General features: G+C 35.9%; 1 protein-coding gene across 1 annotated transcript; it reads left to right on the plus strand.

Moving 5' to 3' along the window:
• The first annotated feature begins 593 nt into the window (after positions 1-593).
• LOC140857372 (secreted RxLR effector protein 161-like) lies at positions 594-959 on the plus strand. Its single transcript, XM_073256160.1, has one exon. The coding sequence runs from the start codon at positions 594-596 to the stop codon at positions 957-959; it is 366 nt and encodes a 121-aa protein (XP_073112261.1).
• The last annotated feature ends 11,751 nt before the right edge of the window (positions 960-12,710 follow it).

The following is a 12,710-nucleotide window of genomic DNA, read 5'->3' on the forward strand; positions in this document are numbered from 1 at the left end:
CTGGGTTCTGAGAGCCAGGAGTAGAAGGAAAAGTCTTTTTATTGCAAAAATCAATGTACGGGCTGAAGTAGTCACCGAGGTAATGGTACAAGTAGTTTGATTCTTATATAAGGAGCATTGGGCTTTTTAGGTATGAGTATGACTCTTGTGTTTATATTAAATATTTGAAGTATAGGTCTAGGATGTTTCTATTCTTGTATGTGGATGACATGTTGATAGCATGCAAGAGTATAAAGGTTGTGTAGGAACTGAAGGCAACTTTATCTTGAGAGTTTGAGATGAAGGATTTGGGGCCTGCAAGAAAGATTTTAAGCTTGAAAATCTTTAGAGATTAAGCCAAGAGAGTGCTGCATTTATCTCAGGGAGGTTACATCAAGAAGGTCTTGGAGAGGTTCGGAATGAAGGAAGTGAAACCAGCGAAGCTACCACTCATCGGACACTTTAGACTCTCGAAGATGATGTCACCACAGACTGAGGTGGAGGCTCAGGAGATGGAGAGAGTGTCATATGCCTCTGGTGTGGGAAGCCTTATGTATGCCATGGTGTGTTGTAGGTCGGACATCACCCACGCAGTGAGCCAAGTCAGTAGGTTCATGGTGCAGCCTGGCAAGGAGCACTGGCAAGCACTGAAGGGGATCTTCAGGTACTTGATGGGTACTGTTGGAGTCAGCATCTGCTATGGACAGCGAGGAGGTGTTGAGGGACTCTCCAATACATTCAAGGAGGCTCGGAGGCTGATAGGAGGGTTCGTGGATGCGGATTTCGATGGAGACATGGACATCCGATGGTCGATGATAGATTTTGTATTTAGCTTGTTTGGAGGTCCTGTTTCATGGAGATCATACTTGCAACCCATCATGGCCTTATCCATGAATGAGGTGGAGTACATTGGAGTTACGAAGGTAGTGAAGGAGGCCCTATGGCTGAAGGGTTTGGCATTGGAGATGGACCTCACATAAGAGACCATCAGAGTGCACTGTGACAGTCAGAGTGCACTGTTACTTGCACAGAACTTTGTCTACCATGCTAGGATGAAGCACATTGATATCAGGTATCATCGGATTAGAGAGCTTGTGGAAGAAGAAGAGGTGGAGCTGGTGAAGGTCCACACCAAAGAGAATCCAGTGGATGCACTGATGAAGGTACTTTCACAGGATAGCTTTCAAAAATATATGACACTAATGTACTTGATGGACAGGATGGAGTTGGTTGAGGCCTTAGGGTATCAAGGTGGAGATTGTCAGACCTTATGTGGTGCTCTCAAGGCTCAAGAGACTAAGGCTAAGGCCAAGGTCCAAAGTCCATGAGGTGGTTATGGGGTTTCCAGGGCTAGTTTAAGCCCTAGGACGAAAGGCTGTCAGCCTTTCGGGTCTTGAGGTCCAGAGAATTTGGGCCTTGAGGGGCTAACTTTTATTTGAGCTAGAATTAAGTCCAAGATTATGAGATTGGATCAAATCATAGGTGTATATGGGCTTGAGTGAGCACAATCTTGTATTGAGTTAGCCAAGGGAGTTTTTGGGTTGGGTCACATTGACCCTGTATATAAATATACATTATATTTGGACTCGATGGATCGAAAGGAATACAAAATTATTTTCTCCCTAACTTTCTCTCTCTTTCTTCCTCTCTCTCTCTTTGATCTTCTCCACATCCTAGAATCAAGAAACCTAGTGTTTCTTGGCCGCCACCCCAAAAAGGAAAGAAAGGAGGTGCTAAAAACCAGCACCCCCCCTTTGTGCATGCTCCTATTTTGAACGCCCCCTCTTGACTGCCCAAGAAGAGTTTCAGTCCCATCCTTTTGTTTTTTGGAGTTTTCATCAAGAGTACTTTCAGTTTCTAAAAGGTGGATTTTAGATCTGATGGAGAAGGGGTTTAAATTATAGAAAAAAATCTTGCTAACAAGATTTATAAGACTATTGAAATCCTGAAGGCTATTTTTGTTTTGCTTGGTTGTTGGCCTTCAAGGAGCTCCACAACTTGATCCTTGCTGTTTTTTGACATCCACAACTAGAAGAAGCTGCTCCAATATGAAGATATTTTTAACATAAGCAAGACAGTCCCAAATCTTAAGATGTTTAAGATTAGACTTCCGTTCCTTCCTTATCTCAAATGAATACTAGTAACAGACTTTGAAGACACCCTATTCAATATGTATATGGTAGTTTCTAGGGTATATCTTCAAAATAATATTGGAAGATTAGGGAAGCACATCATGGACTGCACCATATCCATTAATGTATGATTCTTCCTTTCTGTTACATCATTTAGCTGGGGTGTATAAGGAGGGGTCCATTCAAAGAGAATACTTTTACTTTTAAGATGATCAAAAAATTTATTGGATAAGTATTCTCCTCAATCGGATCAAAGAATCTTGATACCTTTTTTAGTTTGTTTCTCGATCATACTTTGACACTTATGGAACTTATCAAAGGCTTCGGATTTATGTTTCATAAGATACACATATCTGAACCTTGATAGATCATCTATAAAGATGATAAAATAGGAGTATCCTCCTCTGACCTTAATTATCATCGACCCACATACATTTGAATGTACTGGAGCTAACAACTCCTTTACCCTCTCTCTTTGTTCAGAGAATTGAGTCTTAGTTATCTTACTCATAAGACAAGATTCACAAGTTTTCAATGATTCATAATCATATGGGTCAAAAAATTCTTCTTTGTATAACTTGTTTATTCTAGTCTCACTAATATGACCAAGGCGACAATATTAGAAATATGTGATATTCACATCATATCTCTTTCTTTTCATATTACTTTCAATAAAAAAAAATATTTTCATTGAGTGCAAGAATTAAAAGATTGTTATCAATATAACTATTGCTATAATATTCATTAGAAAAGAAAATGAAGCATCCATTTTCTATTAGCCTTATTTCATAGCCTTGTTTTAATAATAAAGGTATAAAAATAATATTTCTAATGATCTTTGATATGTAATAACAATCTTTTAATTTTAAAATTTTATCTGAAGATAAATCAAGCATACAGGTTCCCATAGCCTCTGTGCAAATAGAATCTCCACTTGTGCCATAAAGCTCAAGATCACCTCTTTTCAGACCTTTAATATCCTATGGTTGCTGTAATGAATTGCAAATATGTGATCCACAGGCAGTATCCAATACTCAAGCGTCAAAGTCTGAGCTACTAAATAAAAAATATGTCTGTATCATGTACATACCTTTTGATGCTATACTCACATCTTGCAAAGATAATTCTTACAATTATTTTTCCAATATCTAAAGTTACCACAAAATGAACAGATAATATCTAAATGGTTATCTTTTGCCTTTTTATTTTTATAAACATTATCACTGACCAATCTAAGGTCAGGAATATCCAAAATATTGAAGTTCTTCTCTGATATGAATCTAATTTGTAAGTTTCTCAACCAATCCACATAGTTTGGATCGATCAACTTATTATCATCTATGATGTTATGCAGCAAAATAAAAAAGTCATAATGTAGAATGAAATCTACATAGATAAAGAACAATAATATATGCAGATCACTCATGTTTGACATGCATTACTAGATGAGATCATTTGATTAGTTATGTCTCTCACTATTTTATCGAATACTATAGCTCTCTCTATGATAGACGAGAAAATCCTAAATTTGTTTCTTGGTGGGGTAGAGATCCTTATTTTTCAAAGAAGCCTTGTGGATATCACAACAAATCTTAATAAGTTCAAAGGTAGAAAAATCTATCCAATTGCATCTCATGCAATTCTCAACATAATCTTTGCCTCTAAAAATACTCATAGCCTTGTGGATATCACAACAAACTATAGTATTTTGTAGTTAAGTCAAATCTTTCATTTTCATACAACCATATTTGAAAAATGCTATCCTTGTGGATATCATAACAAAACAACATATCTAAATATACCATAAAGCATATAATATGTATTAAGACAATCCTACATCAATTTTCATAGCAAGCCTCATGGATATCACAACAAACCTACTATGATTTTTGATAGGATATTGACTTAATATGAAAAAAGGTAAATGTAGTATTTAAAATATTGAGCAACCATTATTCAAGATTCGAACTAATCCAATTGGCTAGAAAAATGTTAAGATTGGTGGGGGCCCCCTATTGCTTTTCTTAGATACCAATAAATTGGTCAGGCTAGCAAATGGAATCAATTAAAGAACCACTGCCCTTGAAACACTCTTTAGACACCAATTGATTAATCTATTTAAAAAATTGGTCAGCTCCTGATTCACAATATTATGATTTAATATATTTTTATATAGACTTTAATGGTCTCATGCATATCTTAACTCAACCAATCATAATGATGTACTATTATAGTTGTAACTTCATAAATATAACAACAAATCATGGCATCTAATCATATCTCTAAGATATGAAATCATAATCAACATGATTATAACATAGCAACTTAAGCATATCATATGCATGAAGTACTAGTAGCATACATCAATATAAAATACTCTTTTTATGGTTCTTCTTCTTGGGACATCACAATGGCACTCCTACATACCATAAGAGTACCCTATGGAATGGGAAGAGAGGGTCTTTGAACCCTACTTGCTCTTATGACTGGACAGTCTGGTGATTAACCTCAATTCGAGTACTAGGCTATTAAGAAAAGTATTCTATATCTTCATATACATATATAATCCATGCATCATGTATTTGAACACAACATTATGTATCTAAACATATCTTTAATATATGCTAGGGTTAGGATGTTTAATTGGGTTCAATCATTGATCCGACTTTGATTATTTGATTACAATCAAGATAATATTTTCAACTTTGATTATTTAAATCAAGATAGACTCTGATACCACTATTGAATTCTGATGGTGCAGCATAAGGGCTTGGTATTTAAAATTTTTATTCAAAACATCTGACGCACTGAAAATCCTAATGCTCAGGAATCTTTGACTATAACAATAAAAGCATAATTAAATTAAATTTGGATAAGAAGAATATCTATAGTGCTCATCCTAATTTTTATGAGACATCCAAATGTCTACCTTCCAATGGTGATCCATACAAAAATCAGACCAAAGTTAGCGCTCCTCCTTCACTTTGCTTCAAGAGTTCTAGCCCCTAGAACTCGGCTAGCCTTGTATCGGTCAGATTTCTTTAAGAACCTGACTCAACTCTCTTAGAACCTCCTCTGAACTTTTGAATCTTCTTTTTTAGGACCTTCCCAATCCTTGTCAGAATTTGATTAGACTTTGTCTTAAATCCCAAAGTCTTATCCTAAAACTAAGATGGGTTGTAAGAAAGAAAGATGAGCAACCGAGAGAAAAAAAAGGAAAGCAGATTGAATGTTTTGAATACTTGATGTGCACACCTATTTATAGGTGTCATAGGGATGCCCAAATGGAAGGACATGCCCTATTCAAATGTCCTATCTGATCCGCATATCAGGAAAATAAGAGTTTTCAGATAGAATGACTCTTCTGCCTGATACGTTGATCAGAACTTTCACCCGCGCGTGCGATCAGAGAAGGGATGTTTTTGCATCCCTTCTCAAATAAGAAAAATCCAAAACTTGCCACATAGAAAGAGGATTTAATTTTGGTTTCAAAATGCCTGATAAGGATATAAAAAACCTATGAAAGAATGACCTCTTGCATCTCTTCACATGAAATTCTTATCACCACATGTGCGCACGCAAAGAGGGGCTTATGGCATCCGATTGACCTTTAGATATATCTGAAAAAATTCCAGATAAATATTCATAAGAGAAAGTTTTAAATAAGGAACATTATCAGATAAATATTTTCTCTATTTAAATAAAGTTCTACTTTCAAAAGGACTCTTCTTAAGCGATGAGTTGTAAGACTTCACCGCATGCGCGCACGAGTTCCTTCTTTCCAATTTTTTCTCTACCCCATAAATTTTAGAAAAAATATATCTCATGCTTTGAGATGTGTACCAAAGAATGGAGGGTGATATGGGCTACACATACATCTAAATCCCAAGCTAGAAGGACTCCATCCTTCTGCTCACATGGATACGCGTGCGCCCACTCAAATTTGTGCCAAAAGTCCTCATCCAAGAGGACTCTTGTATTTTGGTGTTAACTTAAAATGAGGTGCCCCTTTTTGGGCTATCTCTAGATGGCATGACCTAAACCAATTGCTTACCAAATTGGGTTAGCAAATTAGTAAGGCGTGAGACCAAATTGATCTCCCGAGGAGCTAGGGTTTCCATACGTGCTAGCATGCTTACTGAAGACCTTAATTGGATCAAAAATTTCAATCAACCTTATCAAAAGGGTCTTTGATTAATTTTTTTATGTGTGTGATCCATTGAGTTCTATATCTAACTAATAGTAGGTCTAGATATAAGTTGACCTAATTTGATTAGACTCCAATCTAACCGATTTAGGTCCGATCGAGCTAACCCGAGTTCAATAATTAGAATCCTTTCTAATTGACGATCAAATTAAATTCTTTAATTTGATTAAACCTACAAGTCCAGATTGATGTCTAACAATGTGTCATAACTATCCAGAAGATATAAAATTTGATAAAAATATCAAATATATCCTTCAGTGTTAAGTTACTATACAATTCAATCTTTTGATCATCCATGCATCCCGAATATATTCATGAGTATGAAATTATGTCAAACTCAAATACATATTTATATTGATTCTTCATCAACCAATGATGACTCCAAAGCATTAGAAACTCTTTCTAATCTTCATCTTACTTTTGGCTAAAAGATTTTTTTCAGATCATCTAGAGATGAGAATTTATAGGATGCGATCTCCTCTTACTAGGAGTGATCGATTTCATGTTGACCAACTCATAACCTTCATACACACTCCACCATATTCAAAATATCCCGTACATATCTTAATACCATATCTGGATATGAACCAAAATATAGATTCATGTGCACAAGATTCCATGAAGATCTTAGGTTTAAGGATCACTTGCATAACACCCACTTAGGGAACCATCTTTGATATACAAGTAAGGCTTCCATAAGATATTCTCTATCATCGAGTCAATTCAGTGGACTCATATCCAGATGAGTACCCACATCCTTGTATTAGTGTCCCTACACAAGTGGCTAGTGAGATCAACCACCCTCTCTGTCAAGCATACACAGGATGTGTCAGTTTTTTTGAAATACTGATCTCCAACTCAATACTCCCACAATCAAAAATATTTAAGATTAAGATTTTAGGATTTTAGATCTCACTGACATGACCCGTTTATGTCTCTTAAAATTATTATCCTAATTTTTTTAGGTTCATCATAATCTTAGACATAATAAGATGCAACTAAAATGATGAATCAATACCTCATTTTGTTATCAAATAATAAATATCATTACATGAGTTAAAAAATTATAAAAAAAAGTTTCATCACAACATACATGCGATTGGCTTGTAGGGCATTCTTCTTTCATGTGAGTCAAGATAGAATTGACCCCTCTAAATATGTAGGAGTTAATGTATCAGTGCGTTTCAATTTAGAAAAATCTTGATCAGGATAATCCATATGATGGATTTGAAAAGTTAAAACACAATGTGGATGAATTTTTCTGGATTGACAGTTAAATCCTTTCATCACCTTGAGTATTAGGATCAAAGGAATGAATTATACGATAACCATATGCCAATAGGTTCTTGAATGTGGCTTTTTAATCTTTCAATCTATCCGAACATCGGATATCATTGCTAGATGGTCACTTTGATTGGTATAAAAAAAATTATTTGTATACTATCAGCTTAGGTTCAAACCTATGGGGTCACACTCAAAAAAAGTTTTCGACTGATCATGTGGTTGATCGACGATTAAGAATCATTCTAGGGTATAATAGTCAATTTGATTAATGATTAACCCTGTACAAGAGTTGCAATAAATTAATTCACTAATTATTGATGAATTGTAAGAGAATTAACTAGCAACTAGATTACTAATTAGTTCATTTTGATTGAGTATTAAGGTTTGGATTAAATCTAATTGAATTAGATTCAATTTGGTTTGACCTATTTAGGTTATGAGATGACCTAATCGCTAAGGATGTTTGATTCTTGATTTGATCTTGATTAATATCTAATTTGATTAAAATTTAATTAAGACCATTTGTTATGTAATTAGATTAGTCGATCTAATTAGATCTAACCTAATTTGATTGGGTCAAGAGCCTAATTGGATAAGAATTCGAATTCAAATTGGACAACCCTTGCACCACCCTTCTTTGTGCCATTTCTTTATTCATGTGAGAAAAGGTTTTTTGTGTGGATTTTCTCTCACCTAGAATATGTTTAACACCCACTTCTAATATCTTTTGGATTAGGATTTGATTGGTTTAAGTTTTGAGTTCAAAGGTTTGAATTTGGATTTAAACCTAGAGTCCAAAACAAGTTGGACTCTTCCCTTACCACCAACCACCTCTTCTCATGCTCAAATGAGTTTTGCGTGAATTTTTTTGCACAATTCTGATCATTGTCACTCACTCTCTAAGTTTCTAAGATGAGAATAAAGTTTGATTCAAAGTTTAGTTCAAATTTGATTTGAATTGGTGATAAGGATCAACCAATGTTTGAACTTGAACCAAACTACCTAATAATCATTATCCTTATCTTTCATAGGATTCCACCTTAAGAAGGCTTGTTCTTGTGTGTCCCATCAGATGAGATTTTTGGCATGAGGAACATTAGAGAAGGGGCATGAAAAATCTGAGAGCGGGTAGGCATCTGTGTGTGAGAAATCGTGCAAGAACTCTTTCTCTTAGGCACAAGGTCTAGGGTGGGTTCTAGGATTTCTTACTGCTTTAGTTTTGTGTGAAAAAATCATAAGAGAGTCTTATTTTCTTTCTTCCACACCACCTCTCCATCGATAAGCTCCATCTTCTGATCTGGAGGTGTTCAAGTGATCCAAAGGAAGGAGTCTTTATCAGCCATTCAGAGCTTTCTACATGAGCTAGTACTCCTGGGAAGGATGATCTGTTCGGGGCTTCAAGTGGACTACCTGTAGAGGCCGGACGATCTGTGCGACTGCTCGACATCAGGAAGAATCTCATCCATATTCATCAGTAGCAACAATCATCGATCCATGATAAGGTAATGAGTTCTAAACTCATCTGATCAGATCTAACGATTAGATCTGATTCAAGATATCGATATGATTAATGCAGTGTTTTCTTTTATATTAGATTTTTTCTGTGAATATTTTATGTCATAGATCCTTAGAAAGGTAGTTTAGATCAGATCTAAAGTGTATGTAGAAGATTAAATTATTTAATCTACTATTTTTGCTATAATAAATTTTAAAATGCATGCTTTGAATTGTTTGTTTCTCCTTCAATTGGTATCAAAGCTTCGTCGCTCTTGGCATGAATGTTTTGCATATAATCAGATTTTAATTAGATTTTAATTATTTAGATTATATTTAAATAATTAATTTAAAATCTGAGTAGTGTAGTAATCAAATTGAATAGATCCTCATAGCCATCCGATCATAGGAGAAAGTAGGGTTTTACGATCCTCTCCTCCCATTCGATGGGGTTCTCCTATGACGTGTAGGAGTGTTGCACGATCTTTTTCATGAAGATGAACAATAAAAAGAGTTAAAAAATTTTATTTTAGATTTGATAAATTATATGTTAGATCTAAAATTAAAGTTTATTTGTTTGTATGATAGCTTATGAAAAAGTTTTACAAAATTTGAAACTATTTTCAAACACCGAACCCCAACCTATGTTAGCCCAAAACTTAATTATGAATTAAGTGATCTAGATTTGAGAATCAAAGATCTAAGGCATTAATTTTATAATTCATGGGTTTATAGGTTAGCTCGAGTCAAGTCCATTTAACCAAGTTAGATTTAGGGTTAGAAATCATTGATAATGGACTATGTTAGTAATTTGATCAAATCTAATTAGTAGTTAATTTTGATTGGGTCAATTCTTCTCTTGACTAATTCTCAATAATTGTAGTTGGTCAAGTTCATGTCTTTGATTAAACTAAGATGGATTTTGATCATAGCTCTATGATCGAATCCAAATCTATAAGTTGATCAAATTGAAACTGACTAACAGTTGGTGTCTAAGGTTAGTTTGACAATCTTGATCGGTGGTCATTAATTGAAAGCTACTCACATAGATTAAGTTTATGATGAGTTACTGACATATCCCTCTCACCGATCTCACTTATCTGGCTAATGTGGTAAATCATGTTTTGATTAGATTACTTAATGATTGGGGTTGACCCATGCTAACTAGAAAATCAATATAACTTATTTAGATGCCCCTAGTTGAACTTGTCTAAAGTCCTCTTCATGACTTGGTAAAGTCAGTAGGATAATTTATGACTAATTAACTGGACCAGCTTATGCCTAGTCTTCTTTAATTTGACTTGGTGAAGTCAGTGGGACTATTAAAATTAACTGATCAAGTCTTTTCTCATCTTTCAATTTATCTAATAAAATTTTTTAAAATTTTTAGATTCTTAAAAATAAAATAGTTATGGTGATAACTAGATCATAGCTTCCTATTAAGTTGGATGATAATGGGTCCAAAAGTTTGGATGATCATTAGAGGCGCCATACACCTGGTGCTCATTTGACTATCAAAATTATCATTCATAATATGTTGATTTAGTTGTGTGTTTCTAATGATGGTTAGGTTAACCGAGCCACACTCTGACCTGATCATTTATTTGTTAGATGCACTAAATTCTGATATGTTAATGGTTTGACCTAACCAAAACTTTCAGTGGAGGCACCACACACCTGATGAAGAGATGTCTAGAATAAAATTGAATACTAAAAATTGTTTGATGAAATAATTAGTTAAGAACCTATCCATAGGTGCACAGGGGTTGGTTGAGACACACTCGGGCCCATGTGTAGCCAGTGAAGATTCTGGTATCCACTAGGAAATTAATGTAATGATTCGAATTGGAGGTAGAGGCTACCAATTCGAATAAAATAGTGAAAGAATCTTTAAACTAAAATTCATATCTTTAGTCTTAATTAATTCATATACTAATTAGATTTTGATTTTTGTTTTGCAGTTATAGCTACAACCTTGTGTTGAAAAATATATCCTAAAGCCAATCGTTTGATGATTGTGCTAATTTTATATGAATTGATAAATAATAAAAGTTATTTGATCTTATTCATCATAAGGTCACATCTTTTAATAAACTCCTATGTTGTGATGAAGTTCTTAAGATTACTTAGATCGATAAAGAAGGATTTATTGTATAATTGTTAAATTAGTTCGCGACCAAACGATATGCTATTACTAGGATGATAGCGATATCAAGTGTAGATCATTGTGTACCATATATATTGATTGTTCTCATAACCAAATGATGTAGAGATACTAGTATGGTATGCAAGTAAGATGTAGGAGTACATCATCACTAAACGTGTTCAATTACGGAGCACTCTGCTATCAAGGATAGCTCGTAAAGTGTATGGGTATAAGTGTCCCTCCGATCTGAGATCACCAAGGTGATTTGCAAAGCAACTCACTATACTTTGGTGTCAAACTAACAGAGTTTCTAATTCAGTAATAAAAGATTTTTGGGTATAGTCAAGTACTTATTAAGTTAGTACGTGAGTCAAGATGGGATTGACTCTCCGAATTAGTAGGAGTTAATGTATCAATATATTTCAATTTAGCAAAACTTGAGCTCGAGTAATCCATGTAACATATTTGAAAAAGATTGAAATATAATATGGATGATTTCTCTAGGATTGACAGTTAAATCTTAGATCATCCTCGAGCATTAGAATCAAAGGAATGAATTATACGATAACCATACGCCAATAGGTTCTAGAATGTTGCTTCACCTTCATTCAACCTGTTGGTGCAAAAATTCGCTTGCGCCGGAGAAGCTGGAGTTGAAGGAGTCGCGATCGCCGTCGGGACCTGCAAAAGAAGTCTAAACCGGAGGTGGGGTTGCTCCGGCAAGACCCTCCGACGCTCAAGTCAGTTCTCTGCCTCAACAAGAATGGAGTGCTCGAACGAAAATTTTAGCAGAGTTTTTAGGTAAAAATGAGAGCTTATAGAATAACGTATCTGGGGTTTCCCTTTTATAGACGGAGGGGGCAACAAATTGATAGCGACGCCTGTAACCGTCTGGTCGTGGGCCGCCCAGAGTCAGGGAGAATTTATTGCGGAGGGTAGTGGAGTGGGATCGTGGCTATCGCCGTGGCTCGCTACGTGGAATCGGTTATGGGGGATCGAGCGGCGTCCGCTGTCGTGACTCGTCAGAAAATGATGGACTCGCACAGAATCCACCGCAGGGAGTGAAGCAGAGTCGTGCCGTTAATACGGCCTGTCAGGGAGTAATGGGGCTACGCAGGGTCCGCCGCAAGGAGTGGAGCAGTGGCATCCGTTACTGTGGCTTGTCAGGGGATCCAGACTTGTTGGCCGAAGTTCAGTTGGAGTTGGTAGCGAGGTCCGGCACCCGTAGGAGTTTGGACGAGGTCTTCTCGCAGTCGGGATAGAAGACGGAGTCTGACTCTCATAAAAGTCCGGACGTAGTCTTCTTGCAGTTGGGGGTCGTAGATGGAGCCCGGCTCCCATAGGAGTCCGGGCGGAGTCTTCCTTGCTGTAGAAGTCGTGGATGGAGCCCGGCTCCCGTAGGAGTCCGGGCGGAGTCTTCCTTGCTGTAGAAGTCATGGATGGAGCCCGGCTCCAATAGGAGTCCGAG

This window comes from Elaeis guineensis, chromosome 4 (assembly GCF_000442705.2).
Source record: "Elaeis guineensis isolate ETL-2024a chromosome 4, EG11, whole genome shotgun sequence".
NCBI lineage: Eukaryota > Viridiplantae > Streptophyta > Magnoliopsida > Arecales > Arecaceae > Elaeis > Elaeis guineensis.